The sequence below is a fragment of the Tetrao urogallus genome (assembly GCF_951394365.1).
Source record: "Tetrao urogallus genome assembly, chromosome: 2".
Lineage (NCBI taxonomy): Eukaryota > Metazoa > Chordata > Aves > Galliformes > Phasianidae > Tetrao > Tetrao urogallus.
Window position 1 is genome coordinate 60,265,357 of NC_136814.1, and position 17,970 is coordinate 60,283,326.

The 17,970-nt window shown below is 38.9% G+C and overlaps 1 protein-coding gene across 1 annotated transcript; it reads right to left on the reverse strand.

Moving 5' to 3' along the window:
• Positions 1-5,656: 5,656 nt before the first annotated feature.
• Positions 5,657-17,746, reverse strand: SMPDL3A (sphingomyelin phosphodiesterase acid like 3A; the record flags this gene model as incomplete). Its single annotated transcript, XM_079550234.1, has 8 exons — positions 5,657-5,968; positions 7,166-7,290; positions 9,331-9,511; positions 10,615-10,793; positions 11,975-12,071; positions 15,105-15,249; positions 15,722-15,935; positions 17,632-17,746. The coding sequence occupies 8 exons, from the start codon at positions 17,744-17,746 to the stop codon at positions 5,657-5,659; spliced, it is 1,368 nt and encodes a 455-aa protein (XP_079406360.1).
• Positions 17,747-17,970: the final 224 nt, after the last annotated feature.

Sequence of the window (17,970 nt, forward strand, 5' to 3'; positions counted from 1 at the left end):
AAATTGCTTCACACACTTTCCAGCTGAAAGTGTTGTGTCACTATCAGATTTTTTCACTGAATCACAGAATCACAGAATGGCCAGGGTTGGAAGGGACCTCAAGGATCATGAATCTCCAACCCCCCTGCCACAGGCAGGGCCACCAACCTCCCCATTTAATACTAGACCAGGCTGCCCAGGGCCCCATCCAACCTGGATTTGAACACCTCCAGGGATGGGGCATCCACAACCTCTCTAGGCAGCCTGTTCCAGCACCTCACCACTCTCCCTGTAAAGAATTTCTCCCTAACATCCAAACTAAATCTCCCCTTCCTCAACTTAAAACTGTTTCCCCTTATCCTGCAGTTATCAACCCTTTCAAAAAGTTGATTCCCCTCCTGTTTGTAGGCTCCCTTTAGGTATTGAAAGGCTGCAATGAGGTCACCATGCAGCCTTCTTTTATCTAGGCTGAACAAGCCCAGCTCCCTCAACCTGTCTTCATAGCAGAGGTGCTCCAGTCCCCTGATCATCTTTGTGGCTCTCCTCTGGACCCTCTCCAACAGCTCCCTATCTTTTTTTGTACGGGGGGCTCCACACTTGGACGCAGTACTCCGGATGTACTCACAAGAGCAGAGTAGAGGGGGACAATCACCTCCCTGTCCCTGCTGGCCACCCCTCTTTTGATGGAGCCCAGGATACCATTTGCCTTCCGAGCCGCAAGGGCACACTGCTGGCTCATGTTAAGCTTTTTATCTATCAAGACCCCAGGTCCTTCTCTGCAGGGCTGCTCTCAAGGACCACTCCTTCCACTCTGTATGGATGCCTGGGATTCCTCTGTCCCAAATGCAAAACTCTGCACTTTGCTGTGTTGAACCTCATCAGGTTCACCCGGGCCCACCTTTACAGCCTGTCGAGGTCCCTCTGAATGGCATCCTTTCCTTCCACCATGTTGACCGCACCATTCAGCTTTGTGCCGTCAGCAAACTTGCTGAGGGTGCACTCAATTCCATCATCAATGTCACTGATAAAGATGTTAAAGAGCACCGGTCCCAAGACAGACCCCTGGGGGACGCCACTAATTACCGGCCTCCATCTGGACACAGAACCATAGACCACCCTCAGTCTGTGGCCTTTCAACCAGTTTCTTATGCATCGAGTGGTCCACCCATCAAATCCATATCCCTCCCATTTGGAGATAAGAATGTGGTAGGGAACCATGTCAAAGGCCTTGCTCAAGTTCCAGGTATTTCATATTAATGCAATGGTTCTAAAGCAAATTTTAATTTGAAAGGTATGTTCCAGGGTAGGAGGAGAAAGCACACTCAGCACCATGACAGATGCAGAGCAACTACCGAAGACAAGGTATCAGGCTCAGGTGCAAAACTCCACTTTGCATATCTCCCTGCCTAAAACCTCAGCAAAGTCTTGATTTTATTCCAGTGCAACATATTGAAGTCTCAGGATGATTTTCAGGACAGGAAAAAATCTAGTTCCACAGAAATTTTTTGAGCTTAAATATTCCTGATGTCTGAGTGGTTGCTTTAAAATCTAACTCAGAGTTTTATGGGGTATGAGAACAGTGTGCTAATTTTCTTTTACCTTCTGTGCATTAGAAGACATGACAAAGGAATATTTCAGCAATTATCTGTCACACATTTAACAGCTAGATTCAGATCACTAGATTAAAATAAAGACAATTGAAGGATTTTTTTCAGGTGCTCTTTAAATATAGATCTACCATTGAATGCAATGTAAGTTGCATGTGAAAATCTGTAATTTGTCTACATTTATAAGCACGTGTTTAACATCATCAGCGCTCCTCCCACTGCTTCACTGAGTGCATTGAGCTGCAACTTGCCAGATTTCCATTGGTTTTACTTTCAGTATCCTTGCTTTTAAGCAGCTCCCTCATTGTGATTTCAGTCAGACATCTTCTGCACCTTCTGTCCTGTTGGTGACTCCTCTTACACCTGCAGGGGCAGCTCTGAAAAACACAAACTGCTCGTTCACAGGATCTGATGTAAGTAATCCAGTAACATTGGAAATGTTCATTTAGCAAACTGCCTTTGCCACTTCCACAGTTATCAAAAACTAATTAAATGTGTGATGGTTAACATTTTTGGTTAATTTTTTGTCCATGTGTTTTCTTTGAATTTCTATAGCTATGATAGTTCACATTAATATGAAAACAACATTCATGTCACCAGTGACTAACAAAACTGGGCAGAATTCCCAGGTAGGATTTTCCTCCATCAGAACAAGAAAGCTGGAGCTGACAGATGACAAGTGAAATTACAGCGATTCTTTTTTTTTTTTTTTTTTTTTTTTTTTTTTTTCTCTCCTGAAAGCTGTAGCACTAAGCAGATAAAAAAAAAGTCTCCCTCCAGTTTTTGGGAAGTAAAGAAGGAAAGCAGCTAGTCTTTTCTAGACATTTACAGTCCCATTCTTCATGAACATTGGCACAGTTCCTCTTCATTGTGCATCAGGGATTTCCCAGTGGTTTTATTCTTAGACAAATGTGACAGCTCACCCTCTTGAAATGTCTGCTTCAACAAAGAGAACTTACATGACTGCTAAACTAGATACTCATCCTTAAAGATTCTGTGTGTTCATCAATTGCCCACACAGAAAATGCATCACAGGAAACTAGGAGTACCTCATTACCTATTTCTGTCTTCAGGCAACTCAAGCTCAACACCACTTCCACTAACACACACTGCCCATCTCCTCCAGTCATCTCTTCAAGCTGACAAGTGGAAAAATAGAAATGATGAGACAGCAGTCAGTTCCCCAATCTAAAACAATAGTGGCCTCAGGGCGTACCTTACTTTTAGCTTGAATCAGAAGCACACCTCTCATCTGAGTTTAATGATCATTCCCACTTACTGTGCTTTCATTCAGGCTGTAGAGTGCTCATGGAGAGTGGTCTTTCAGATGCAGTGCAGACAGTGGGTGCACTTCAAGGGTACATCTAGTGTCCTGCAACTGCAAACGGGATCTGCTGCAGTGGAATCAGTTTCTCAGAACCAAATCTCTTGTTAAAGGAAGTGCTCCTATTAGGTGGCGGTACCTTTTAAGGTAGACATAAGCTCAGGTACTTAATTCCAGGAGAGAAGCAAAGCATGAAAACTAATTGGAAGGAAATCTTTTGTTTCCATCACTTGCTTTACTCCTGGCTAGCTGAGCTGGCCTCTGAAGATCCCTTCTGTAAACTTCAGTTATTCTCAGTTTATCGGCCGAGACCTGCACTTACCTCGGGGTTCAGGCTCCCCTTAAGTGGCATGGACTCTAGGAGCCTGAAATCATTTAATACTCAGGAAGAAATGAGCAACATGGTAGTACTGCTGCAAAAGAGATAATTAGCAGGTAAGTCCTAGAAGATTTGAGAAATAACTCTCCCTTTCAATACATCTCAAACTGTATAGATATATGCAAAGTTTTCTACTCCACTAGGTGGTGTAATTTGTCTTTCTGTCATATGCAGCCTTAAAAATATTCCTCCGAGCCTTTCATTGAAGATGGGGCCACAAAATATCATTTGAAATGTGGAATGTTGTCTGTGGGAGTCAGAAGTTTTATCATGTCATTCCTTTTTGATGTTTAATTGTTATGATTCCACAAAAAAAAAGAAAAAAAAAAGTCTGCTGTCAGGAAAACATAACTTACTTCTAAAATATTTTTAGATTCATAGAGAAATACAGCATGAATCTGAAATAAAAAAATATCACCTTCTATTTCGTCTTAGATACAGGTGACTTTTAAGTTTATGTGATCTACCTTAGGATTTTTTCAGTGTAAAATTCTTAGCAGCTCTTAGTTCTTTGTATTTTATTTCCTATTTACAAGCTGATGCAGTCAAACTATTCCTGGATCCTTCTTGGCCAGTTCAGTTTGCACTTTGCACAAGTAGTTACATATAGTAGAAGCAGAGAATGCCAGCCTGCCTAACAGGATGCATCTTGATGGACATACCCCGGCTAAATGCAACTCTTTGAGGGATAAATCCCTCTGGCTGAAACAACTTCCTTGGCTGGTGCCATACCAACTATTGGCTCCAATTAAAGCTTCAGCTAAAGTTCAGATAAATTCAGATTGTATGTCTTTTAAAAAAAAAAAAAATCTCAAGCATAATTTGGTATTTAGACATTTGAAGACATTTATTTGCTCATGCTCACTAAATAGTAACACATACCAAAAAAAAAAAAAAAAAATCTAGGAAGCAACAATCCAAACAGATCATTAACAGCATCCAAGAGCTCCGTAGCTAATAATCTGCTACACAGTTCAAGTCTTTCCCTAAGATTCAGCAACAGACGAAGAATGTAGCTAGGTAATTTTTATTGCACGTTTCCAGGATGCCTTGTAGTTGGTTGGGGTTTTTTTGTTTTTTGGGTTTTTTTTTTTTCGGTAGTATTAAGTTTAACCAGAAGTCAGAAAAAAAATGAAAACAAAGCAAAAAACCCAGAACAGTGAAAGAGACAGTTGTCCAAAGCACAAAACTGAGTTGAACAAAACCCACCCGACAAACTGGAGCAACCTCAGCTGTCCTATTATTGCCTGCATGCTATCCACCCATAACTTTGCTTGCCCTTGGAGAAATGACACTGGTAATAGAAGCATTTTTTAATGAACGCAGCCATGAGAAACTCAACCAAGAAACATAGAGAGAATAATCACTTTTTACCACTGAATTTTTTCTGTACTTCCTCACACAGTCTGCAGAAAATTCCTGTTAACTTGCTGTTCTTGATTACATACTATAGAAAAACTGTCTTTTTAATATTATCATCTTGCACACGTAATCACAGTAAATTGATACATATGATAAGCTTCACATTAAGAATTAGAGTGCTCTTTGAAAAAATAAACCTGAGAAACCCAAAAAATATGACATGTGTTTACATGTACTGGACACAATATGTATATGCTTTGTCTAATGATTGTTATTTATCAATTTAAATTCACAGTGTACTGCAAAATCTTATAGCAGTTGACTGCTTGAGAGCAGTACTAATACACACAGCCCTATTATATGAAAGAGGCACTTGGTGCTGGACACTTACTCTAAAATTGCACTAAGCATTTTCAGTTTGCAGTTTCGTGATCCATCAAGTGACATCGATGCTGACATTAGAACATGCCTCTAAACAGAGCTGGATTTAACAGCTCTTTAAGAGAGAAAAGGAAACTTGGCACAGGGACAGGAAGATGCCTAATACTGGCATCATATCAACAAGGTAACTCCACTCCAGCCTCAGCAAACACAGGTTTTGAAAATTATGCTTTGAAAATATCTGCAAATGACTGAAATCTGTCCATATATAAATCTCATGCCTGAAATGGCATTGCCTACATGTATAAACCCTAATAGCAGGCTTGGATTTCCAAAGAACTAACTTCTATTCCCACATTTTCTAATGCCTCTTACAGGAGGCACAAGACACTTGAAAAAACAGCCAAATATCTGCCCACTGTTACATAGCCAATAAACTTTCATTGGGATATGGAAGGAAAACGTGATTACAAGAAGGAAGATCTAGGGAGATTTATTACTCCCCTGAAATTCGGAGAAGTCCCACAGGTTCCACACCAGTGCGTCAGAGCTTGAGTGAGAGGATGAGAGGGTTCATTAAATCAAAGGCTCTGGTTATCTTTAGCATAAATTGCATTGGAGATTTCATCTCCATGCTTCTTCCTGATTGATACAATCTGTGTATGAGGAATAATCCAGATATTGGATTGCACATATTTGGCAGATCTTGCACCCCTCTTCACAGACAATGGTTTTGTTATAACTCACAATGAAGTTATTGTAATACTGCTCAAACAACGTGCTATGTGGCACAGACAACTGCTTGGCCATTTCATATAAACTTTCTGGCTTCAAGTCTTCAATGCCGTAAGCTTTAGTCAAGATGTATTCTAATTTCCAGTTTGATTCATTTTTCTTGTTGGCATCTCTGAGGTCCATGTAAAACTGCCAAAGATCCTACAGTTAAAAAAAGAAAAAAGAAAAAAAAAAAAAGGCACGGCTGTATTGCTTTCTTCCCTGCTTCATTAAGTCCCCAGAGTGATATATTGATTAGGAAGCTGTCACTCCTCATTATTTACAACTGAATAGAAGGTCACGTCCCACCCCAAGAGCTGGGCTTACACCCAAAACTGGAACATGCAGTGTGGTAATCGTGGGGGGATGGGGAGAAGAAAAAAGGAAGACAAAAGGAAACAGTGGCACTGTTAGAAATCTTTCCTGTCCAAACTGTAAAGAAAATGCCACTTTGGTTGTGTCTGGTTTGGGACTGAGGCAACAAGGTGAAACACAGAACCTTTTTTTTTTTTCCTTTTTTTTTTTTTTTCCTCTATGGGTTCTGCTTGAACAGCAAAATGAGAGGGAAAAAATAATGGCCCAGGAAGAATTCAGGGAAAAAGAAATGATGAAGATACAGGAATGAAATCTGTGCAAGAAAGGAGCAGTCCATATTAGCATAGATCTCCAGAGGAAATCCCCAGTTTCAATCAAGCTCCAGGATGCATTGTTACTGAACTCAGCAAGGGCAAGATTTTACCCTGAATTACCCAGAGAACATCTAAGTTAGTTAGAGCCAAAACAGCTTTATAGGATTCAATTTCTCTCCAAAAAAAAATCAAATAAGTCTATAGAAGTATCCTAATTTGTCTAAGTTTCCTTACAATTTCCTATTAAAAGTAGAAACGTTATTTAGAAAGCTACATAAAAGGCATCACATGGCTAAAAGTGTGATTTTCTTTATCTGCAGTTCTACAACCCTTAGAAGCATTTCATGGATTGCCTCCCAAAGCCCAGGCAGTCTCCAGCAAAGACTGGTATGTAAAGGAGCCCAGGATTTAGGCAAGCTTTTTTCAGTATTGCAGAGCTCTCCTGTTCCTTGCAATTTGAGGGTTCTGCTCAGAAATTTGTAATCATTTTTGCTTCCATATTGTAAGATATTCATAGAGAACAGGAAGTACTGAGTAGTCTTGCAGATAGAGACAGACTGATGAAATTGTCTGATTTCATTTTCTTTTCCCAGGAAGAAAAACAATGGTAAGCACCTAAGTTCCACCGATTACCATAATACTACAAAGGCTGACATCCTGCTGTAATTTGTAATGACAATGTACTTAAGTATTTCAAAAGCCTTAAACATGTTTTAAAACCCTTACTTACCAGCAAGCTATAATTAAGGAGATCATATTGATACAATCTGACACCTGGGTTATTGGACTCCATTTGCCATACATTCTTCACTGGGGTTACAGCAGGTGCCACAAACAAGGAATTTACTGGCTTCCCTGCAGGAAAAGGAAAGATGAGGAAACAGTTAACCTTCAGTCATTAATTTTTTAAATAATGTTTCTGGGGAAAACCACTACAGGAAGAACTATAGTTACTGACTTAGGTGCATCACAATTTTATTTATTTATTTATTTTAAACCCTGGATTAGCTGCATCACTGTGAACTCCTTCTACACGTCCACTCGGTAACAAAAAAAAAAAAAAAAAAAGGGTTAATTACTGAATTACCACAGCCCACATTCCACTGCATATCAGTGAAATTTATCTATATTAGAGGCTTCCCACCAATTCAACTACCTAAGTGCTAAATGGTCTTCCCTACAACTAAGGTCTCTTTATTTTGCACATTTCTACTGAAGAAATATTCTGAACTTTGAATCTTCATGTTGTACTTTATATGTTGCTTTTTGGACTTTTTCTTCATGTAGTTATAATATTATTAGAAACATTAAGATATCATAAACTGATATCTTCACACATCTAGACCAGCCCAGAACCTAGGATATGAACACTTCAGAGCAACTGAAACATGAGGATGTGCAAAGGTTTCAATAAATAGAATATGCATCAAGGATATTTTGAGGTTCCCTGTGGAAGAAAAAAAAAAAAAAAACAACCTTAACTACTCCTTTCTCTGACACCACAGCAGTGAAATCACAAGGCCATAAGCTTTAAAAGCTAGGAAATTAGTAGATGCTTCTAGCAGAGATAGAACTGAACTCTGTATCTCAGCACATTGATATTGGCTACATCAATCAGTACGATATGAACTTTGAATTCTCTGAAATTTTCTAAAATTTTCTAAAAGAAAAATGACATCAGTAAAAGAGAGCCTAAAACAGTACAAATAAACATGAGCTGCATTTAGCTACATTAAAGTTCACTGTTTGAATTCTGTCAAAAAATGCAGAATTATTAAAATAATTTGCTACTTGCATATGAAAATTTTTATAAGTTCTGTATTTCTTGAGTGAAATCTGTAGTACAGGTGTTGATTTTATGCACAAATAGGACAAGGTCCAAAAATATGTGGGTATATGTCTGCCTTGAAAAACCATTTAAACATATCACAGGCCATTTCTTTCACTTTGACTGGATTCCTTTTTATTTGGCATTAATTCATGATAACTGCATGCAAAAAGGTAAACTCGAATACGACGTATCTTGGCAGCTGTCTAGATCTCTTTGAGTAAACCTATCACTGTATATGGACAGTTGGACTAATGATCTTAGAGGTCTTTTCCAACATTAATGATTCTATGATCCCAGTCATTATTTCAGGCACTACTTTTAGGAGTTCACATAAAGCAGAAAGATGAAGAGCAGCTTAACATTTGAGTATTTTACATAAACCAAAGCAGTGGACCACTCACTGTGGTATATATACAAATATCCATTTCACTAGCTAATTGTTAGAGAGATTCAGCTAAAGATGTAAGAGTACATACATATCCATGACTAAAACTAAGGGATTTCAAAGCAATAAACAACATTTTCAAACCTGGGTGCTTTTCATGAAGGGAAATTAGCTGATCTAAGAGATGCAACAAGCAGAGACTTTTTTTCCCCTGCCTCCTGCTTACCCTTATCTTAATTAACTTCAAAGCAGCAGGGAACTCAGCAGAGAGGCACAGTAATGATGCAGGAAACATAAGAACACAGAGCATGTCTAGTTGGCCTGAGAACATTCTCTTTGACACATTACACAATAGCAACTAGCTAGTACAATTTGCCCCTGTCACTGAGAAAGTAGAGAGCTAAGACTAGAAATTCTTGTCTAGGCATAAGCATTCATTAAAAAAAAATAAAAATAAAAATAAAAATAGGAAGCTTGCAGAGTCTTTTCTGATTTCAGAAAAAAAAAAAAAAAGAAAGAAAAAAATTGGAAGTGTGCGAGACTTGAATTCTTGCAGAAAAACAGCAGAATTTCCCAATTTCCATTTCTACCAGAGTCTGACTGATAACACTATGCAAGAAAATATTAATTTGCTTTTAATCAAAAAGAATAAGATGAAGGATTCAACAAACATCACTACCTTCTTCATCCAGGAGGACCATGATACTATCTCTATGTGTGTGTCCAAAAAATTGGCCAGCAATAACACTACTGTATTTGCGAAATATTTTTACCAGTCTCTCATTGTAATATTCTCTGATAGCTGTGGTATTTCTTGCAAACGGCAAATATCCTATTGGTACATGTCCTATTACATATACCTAAGGAATTAGATGGAAAAAGCACAATTAGCATCTTCCTTCAAAACTCACATTTTTAACTGTAACTTAGCATTATTATAAAACCGTGTTAATCATCGTTATCTCTGACATGGCATTCTGAAAGCTGGAAATGACCACAGTTTTGCTAGACAAAACACAAACTCTAAGTTTAAACTTGTAATGAGAAAAGTACTATTTTCTTCATGAATTCAGTGTATCTTTGAAAAGTTCTGATAAGTCTATGCATGTCTATAGTGCAAAGAAAAACATTTTTTTTTCATTTGACATAATTAATAAGTTATTACAGCAAGAGTTATGACTTGACGTTTCAAGAGGATAATAAGAAAATGTTATGTTAGAATTTTATAGAGACTGCATGCTCTGACATTCAGCAGAATACAAGAGCTAGTTAAAATCCCTGTCTTGGACTGAAAATGGATTCCTACTCTCTCTTTTGTATTACAATGTTTAAAAAAGTTACTATTTTCCTTGTTAGTAAAAAGAAGACAAGCTCTGTAAACAGGTTTCAAATTAAACACTTTTCTTGCTCAGCTAACAATGCAATCCCCACATCAGTCAATTAAAATGAGCCAACATTTTATAACCTCATTTTAAGAACTTATAAGGCAGTTAATTATTAACGCTCAGACTGCAGCAATAGCTACAGCTTGACTAAGTTTTGTGGTTAATAAAATCTTTTTTCTTTATATTCATAATTACATAAAAATGTAAAATATACTAATTTTTGTCTCAGACCAAGAGTGCACATTTTAAAATTAAAGGCTATGAATAAAAAGATTCAGAAGCAAAAGTGAAAACATTTTCATTCCGGTTCCTACAGTATTGTACATAGGTAGGTAAGAAAAGGAATTTTACTGCATAATTTCAGAAAGGGTATTCAATTAATTTATTGATTATTGCAGTATGTACACAATATGAATATTCAAGGAAGAACTATTACTACGTTCACATGCAACTTCAGCATTTGCAATCTCTTTGGTAACATGAATAATGTTTATATTTTCACTGTCTCTCTCTCTTTTTTTTTTAAATTGTCAAAGTTTAAACAAACCATGCCAGTGGGTTCTGTTCATGGCCCCTACCTTTTCCTTCTTTTGTGAAGAGGCTTCTAGTATTCCTTCCAGCCAGGCCAACTGGTTGGCTGGGTCTGTGATATTCACAGTCACATGGTTTGGGCTGTAATACAAATTTGTGTTCAAACTGATTATCCTGAGTGGTTCAGAGCTCACATTTGATTCAAACAGTTGTGTGTAAAAGCCACCTGTGAAAATAAGATCAACATCATCTGAAAAAAAAAAGTTTCAAGCCACTGAAAAAGAATCTAGCATTGTTCATTCTAGTAACATTGAACATGTCACTCTTAGCCAAGCCATGTACCACCACCAGAACATCTTAAGAATCTGTTTTCACCAACATTTTAGTAGGAAAAGTTGATACTGAATATTTCATGATTTTTTTTTTTCCTGTAACTGCTTTGTGTTTGAGCTTTCGTATGCCTTTATCCAGTTCATATTTCTTCCATAGACAGAGATGCAGTAGCTGCTAAAAGTACACATTCCCTAAAATACTACAAGCACACACGTTCCTCTTTCCTCTTGGAAGAACTGTTTGAGTTTAGTAGCCCTGTACTTTGAAAGTCTGTTAACTTTAGACTGGAAAATAATTACGAGTAAACATCTTATTTTTCTATGAGTCCAAGTTCCTAAAATCCTCCATGGCATACAGAACATCAATGAGTGCAATTTCATAGTTCACCAGACTCCAGAGAAGCAACGACAATACAGCTGTAACACTATTAGATCTGCCTTGCTGAGTTTTACTTTACTATTAGAATACTTAATTCCATTCTTATCCAGAGGTCACAAAAACACAAATTAAAATTCCAAATCCATAATTTCTGGGTTGGAAATTGAGTTGAATCTTCTAGTCCTTTGCTAAATGAAAATCATAATAAGGATATAAATAGTTTCCCAGTTTAGGAAGCTGAATACAAACACAATGGAATTAACAATGTAAGAAAGACTATGTGCTGTTATGAATTTAGGAAATATACAGTTACAAACTTACTCTGAAATACATGTAGTATCAAAACAGAGAGAGCATTTAATCAATTTCTGTAAAGCGAAAGTTAACTCTTCTTGTGCATCTAGAAAGCTATTTTTATTATGAAACCCTGAAGGTAGCTTTACAAGTACTTGTGCAAAGCCAATAAAACTGCACGTGTTACAAAAAGCAGTAGTAATTATTGCACCAGAGGAGAACAAACGTATCCTGAAGATAAACAGTGACATACAAAAAGATAAATAGCTTCTTCCAGAAGAAGCACTATCAGTTCATTGAACTGATAGAACCTGTGTGACTTACCTGAGCAAAGGGGGCAAATCTGTAGGATTATTAGTTCTCTAAGCCTTAGCCTTACAATATATTACTGATGTTCTTTACCTTTTCTGAAGGTGCTGATGGCTTCATCAGTTAGCCAAGGCTTCCAGAAATCTGCTACAGCATTGTAAACTTCACTGGTCGTTACAGGAAGCTGATCCTGTGAGACAGTATAACCTTCCTAAGTGCTGTCATTCAGCCATATGTATAAAAACAAAACCAACATCCCACCTGACTTTTCTGAAAACACAAATGTAACCAGTCATCACCAGGAAGAACTTAAGAAAGAAAAAAAGAACCTCTCTCCATCCACTAATGCTGATCAAGAACAAACATATGAGCTTATTCAGAACTGACAGCATGGTTTACATTTCTTGAATGTTAATGCACTGATAAACTAATGTCAGAAATATTTCAAGCCTTAGGAGCACACCATAGTGTGGAGTGGAAAACCATACATTCTGCAAAACTATAAACAGAAGATGTACAGTTCATTTGCCTTTTGAAAATACAGTCTCCTGGAGGACAACCTTGAACTCAAGTTTATTATATAGAAGATGATTCTTTCATGCAACTTGGGGTTCACAGCAGCTCCCCAAAATTCCACTAAGGTGCTAAGAAATATTTTGATTAAATTTGCCAATATATCTTCGACTTCATATAGTTCTGATGACAAAGCATTTAAAATATAAGGTTTTTAGTCTTTTCTCCCACCTGCTCTAACAAGGACTGTAACACTTTTCAGTCTAAGCCAAGTAATGCCCAATTACTCCAGCCTACACTACTGCCACGCTCACATCTGAGCCCAACAGGATGATTCCAGCTTATCCTTGTCTTTCCTAAGATAGCTGCTTGGATGCTTAGTGCTAGAAGAAAAAAAATCCAGGGTCAAAAAATAGGAACACTCTTACAGTATATGTTTTCTTAAGCTCAAAATTTGACCTTAGATCTTTGAAACTAAACATACTTTATTAGAGGCTTAGGCAATAAGTCTCAGCCTAGAAGTGGTGCAATCAGGAGTCTGTTCAGACATTTGTTGCCTTCAGTGCACAGATATTAGTTACTAAGAAAGCTTTGCGCCACATCAGTTCAGCCAGAGTTAAGTCACTAACAGACACAGCAAAGTCTGATTTTAGATAACAGGCCACATTATGGCCTCAAATTGGTTTGGTCTCAGGCTCTAAAAGGCAATCCAGCCTTCTGTGAACACTCAGATCAAGCAGCAGTTAGGGCACTTGTAAGCAGGGACAAGAATGTGAAACAAAGTGAGCCTATGCAGAAAAATGAAGGTCACAATACACAACTTGAAAGGTATTCCAGTGCCTGATTAACTTGACCAGTACTTTTAATAGGTTCTGCAAGAAAAATCATCCAAGATCATGAAACTGTTATGATAGGTCAGTACATAAAAGAAAGCAATAAAGTTCTCTGGTGCACAATAAGCAAACAGCCTTCACAGACCCTGAAACAGCCTATGGCATGTGGTTTGCTCCACATGGCTTCCAGTCTTCAGCACATCTTGCCAAGCATATCCACAAGAAAAGCAGAAACATCTTTAAAAGAAAAAAATAAAATAAAATAAAAAAATCCAACAATCTCATAGTGGGGAATTTCTAAACCCACAGTCTTTCTCCAACAGTGATAGAACATAGTTCTGCACATTAGAAAAGTGTGACATTTCAAACAAAGCAACACAGAAATACTCGTGTGTTTTAGCACAGAGAAAATACAACAGTTTTCCCAATGAGCAGCCTGTTTCAAAATGCTATTTGGTGTCCAGTTGCCCCTGCTGACAGTATTTCTTCCACCTTCAAATTCAATTTCATAAACAAGCTCTCATCTGTCATAAAAGCCACTAGACTTGTCTGCCACGTGGATTTACTTCATTCTTTGTCTGAAAGGTTACTGTACACAGCTTTTTCCCCTCTATACCAAAGGAGAATGCTGAAGGACAACTCCTCTCTGCAAACACAGTAATAAATAAATAAATAAATAAGCAGACAAATAAATACAACCAATTCAATTGAATTTAAACTTCATTTAAGGTGGTAAAATGTTCTACCAATAGTCTCTGGTGAACCAACCTGATCTCCTGTTACTGCAAATGACAAGGTCAAGCTATACTACAAGCATCGGAACACAAAAGACTGAAGTCCTGTCTTCATCCAGGCACCTACAGCTCCAAGCTACACTACATTATTAGCTCTGATTTTCCTTCTCATACAATCCATTCCCTTCTCCAAGCATTTCTATTACTCCCAGGTTTGGGAACCACTAACTCCAGACAATGATACTAGTATACCAAAATCATTTACTGTAGCAAGTATTCCATTACAGGCCTAATGAATAGCACAGAAGGCTGGAATAAATGTCTTTATAAATTATTTTAGTTGACCTGCTAAACATCCCTTCCGATCCTCTCAGATCCAATGACTGAATTTGTTTCTCAGTCCTGAGCACTGCCAGATCAACTTGCACTACGACAAATGAAGCAACTGTTTATTTTTGAGCTGTGCCAAGAACAATATCCATACAACACTGAAAGCAAAGAAGCACTGTTCTCAGCTGCAGTGGCCCACATATCCAGTAAATTGTCAATGGGAATATTTCTAACAGTTGAATGAGGAAAGAAAAAAAATGATATTTTAATAACAGTGTCAAAACTATTTACAAAATACATTTGTACACTTCAAAAATTCTTCCAACAGTCTCTGATTAAAAAAATAAGTCAGTGATGTACATAGATAGGTTTCTAGTAGGCATTCCAGTATGCCTTGAATCCTACCACATGCTGCCATATGCACTGAGGATGTATCTCTGTCCGATGGTTGTGATACACACTTGCCTGACTTACACAGCAAGGAAAAATGAGAGTGTAAATGAAACACATTGGTAAGACCTGGTTGTTCTAAGCCATGAAGAATGATTAGAACCAAATTTGCATCACCTCAGGCAAAATACAGATTTTACCTGACACAAGCATTTGTTTGGGTAATTTAACACATAGACGTGACTCTGTATTCTTGATTGGAATTCTTGATAATTTTAAATGCTAATTGGAGATCTGCAGGATCTATTTCCAGAATAATAGTCACACGTATTCCACTACTGTAATGTTTGTTTTTTTTTTTAAACTTGGCCTCTGAAGAACAAGTTCAGTATGGTACATAAACAAGTTTCTCATTTGCTCTACCTGTGGCCAGTAATCATGATTTCCCAAGGCTGGAAAAACCTGAAGATCTGGAAAGAAACTGTGAATTGTAGAACTCATATTGCCAATGATATTAATGACCAACTTTGTGGAGAGTTCTTCCACTGGAACATGAGGAGGGCTATCTCTGAAAAAAGAGAAAATTTTATGAACAAAGAATTTAAGATTAGAAGTTGTAAGCTGTAATACTGTTGATTGTAGTTACCTCTCACAGAATCCAACAAAGGGCATCTTCTGAAAAAAAAGAACCCACTTCACATTTAATGCCCTTAAGACTTAGAAAATCCAGTGCCTTCCATGACAATTCATTCCAGTCACTTATTTCTCTGATCTTTCTTTACACTTACTCTCCCTTCACCACTTCTATTAATTTGCACTAACAGTCATGTTGTAAATGTCCCAATGAACAGTATCTTCAAATGATTACAGAGATTAAGATCTGTTCCTGAGGCCTTATAATGCTCAATCATTCACTTACTAGCCAATCAGACAAGAAAACAAACTCTAGAAAGTAGTATTTTTTAGATACTAAAATGAGATGTGTTGGTGCAAATACAAATTTGTGAAGTATTGCTCCGTAGAGTGACTTGAACACTTACCCTGTCCAAATCATGAATGAAGCCTGCTGTTTTGAATCCTTCATGAAAGTAAATGCTGACAAAATAAGTTCATAAGGAGAATCACATAAAAAGTCTCCAAAAGGGCCTGGGTTAGAGGCATTGGCTCCTTTGGAAGAAGAACAAACTTTGGTGTGATCAGGAGTGATGTGGTAAGTTGGATCTAAGTGCAGATCAGATATATGCCAGAACTGCCCTGTTTTCAGAAAACAAAAGTTAAAGAAAATGCATTATTTCCAACAGGTTTTCAAGAATACCATTCCTTATATAGCCTGGAGAAAAAAAAAAAAAAAAAAAAAAAAAAAAGTACTTATTAGCTGAATCTAAATATCACCAGGAATTGCTGACATTGATTTCTGAAAAATGCAAGTCTTTTTCTTTAAAAAAAAAGTAGTGATTTTGTGGCTTTATGATTACAACTTGCAGACATGAACAGGATACACATGGGTAACTCAAAGTTTGCTCCAGTTTTTCTACTGCCATTTCTCTTTGAAGTTTTGGAGAATTATTTTAAAACAAATTGCTAATTTTCCTGTCTGGTTAATGTGTTTGAGAGGTGCATTCCTGGTGTGAGTCCTTCATACAATCTGCTTAGAAAAAAATGGTAACAGAAGCACGGGTTTAAGCAATTCAGCAGAAAAAAAAAATTAAAATTGGAGGTTGGTATGGGCTGGTATATAAAGCTCTTCACTTATAAAAATCTGGAAACTCGATAGTTGAGGAAGTGATAGAGAGCAGAAGAGGTGATAGACGGACTTCTGAATTACACCAACTAAAAAGTGAGGTAGTTGTAATCTTAATTATTTTCCTAGATCTTGCCTGGCTTGAAGTTACTATTAAGTATAACAATCTAGAAAAAAATAGCAGGATACAGCATGAGTGCAAGGAGCTGCCAACAGACTGACTGGGCTCCTTATCAGAAAGCCTTACCTACCCAGTACTGTCCAGGCTGACACACTCTCAGCCACTGCTGAGAATGGTGCTTAGTGGTGCTTAGCACCACACGTGAAGGAAAAAAAAAAAAAAGAAAAAGAAAAAAGAAGAAGCACTAAGATGTATGGCAATATGTTGAACATGATGAACTATGCTTGTGTGAAACTGCCAGCTTTTACATTCAGTAAAATATATGAATATTTTCTTTCTGTCAGTTTCAAAGCATTTGGAAAAGGAATGTGTATCCGGGTTACCTGCTGTAAAACTGGGACTGCCACCAATTGATTTTCCCAGGGCCACATTCTCAGTCAGTGACAGAGCAGGCAGCACACGAGCTGACCCTTTGGAGTTTTGTTTCAGGAAGCAAAGCTCAGCAGTAACCTCTGAGATCCACAACACCACGAGAGACACAGAAACACGTGAATGCGGCTCTGCATTGGTTTGTGGTGTCTGTGAGCCACAGGAACTGAAAGTCCCGCGGAGCCAGTGCCAAAGCACTCACCTGTGTCTGTCACCGTGCTGGAGTCAGGCCGATCAAAGCGTGTTTGCCGGCTGACAGCACAGACGCACAGCCAGTGTTTGCAGCGCACACACCGCCGGCAGGGCAGGGCTCACCTCACCTACCCGCTGCTGCCTGGAGTGCCAGGTACCCTGGGAGCTACGTAAAGGCTCCATTTAACCCTCCCGTAACCTGAACGGCACCGTAATTACATATTTAAAACTGACTCGATATTGCAGCTAGTTGGATATAGAAGCGCAGCTGGCTATATTTGGTAAAGCCACGAAGGGAGGCACAAAACAACTCCCGACTTCGGACAGGGCAGGAGGTGCGGGCCGGCCCGGCTCCTACAGGCGGCAGCCGAGCTCCCTGACGGGCACCCGTCAGCAGGGACAGGGCCACCCCTCATCCGTAACCCTCCCGCCGCCCGCTTCGGCCGCTGCCCTCCAGGCGCACTCACCCACAGCGGAGCGGGGCCCCGGGCCGGCCGGCGCCGCCGCGGCAGCTCGCAGCGCAGAGCAGAGCAGCACCAGGCCGAGGGCCAGGCGGGCGGCGTGCCCCACTGGCGACTCCATGTCGGCGGTACCGGGAGCGCCCTAGAGGAGGAAAGGGGTGAGCCCGGGACGGCTCGGGCAAGCCTTAACCTTTCGCAACCTGGCCGGGGCCGCCGGAAGCCGCCGCCGCCGCGCTCCGCCCCGGTGCGAGCGACGCCTGAACCCGGGCTGTCTGCTCGGTGCCGGGGAATCGCTGTGACGTCCAGGGCTGCCTCCTTTATTCCCAAAAGGGGCATCCGGCCTGG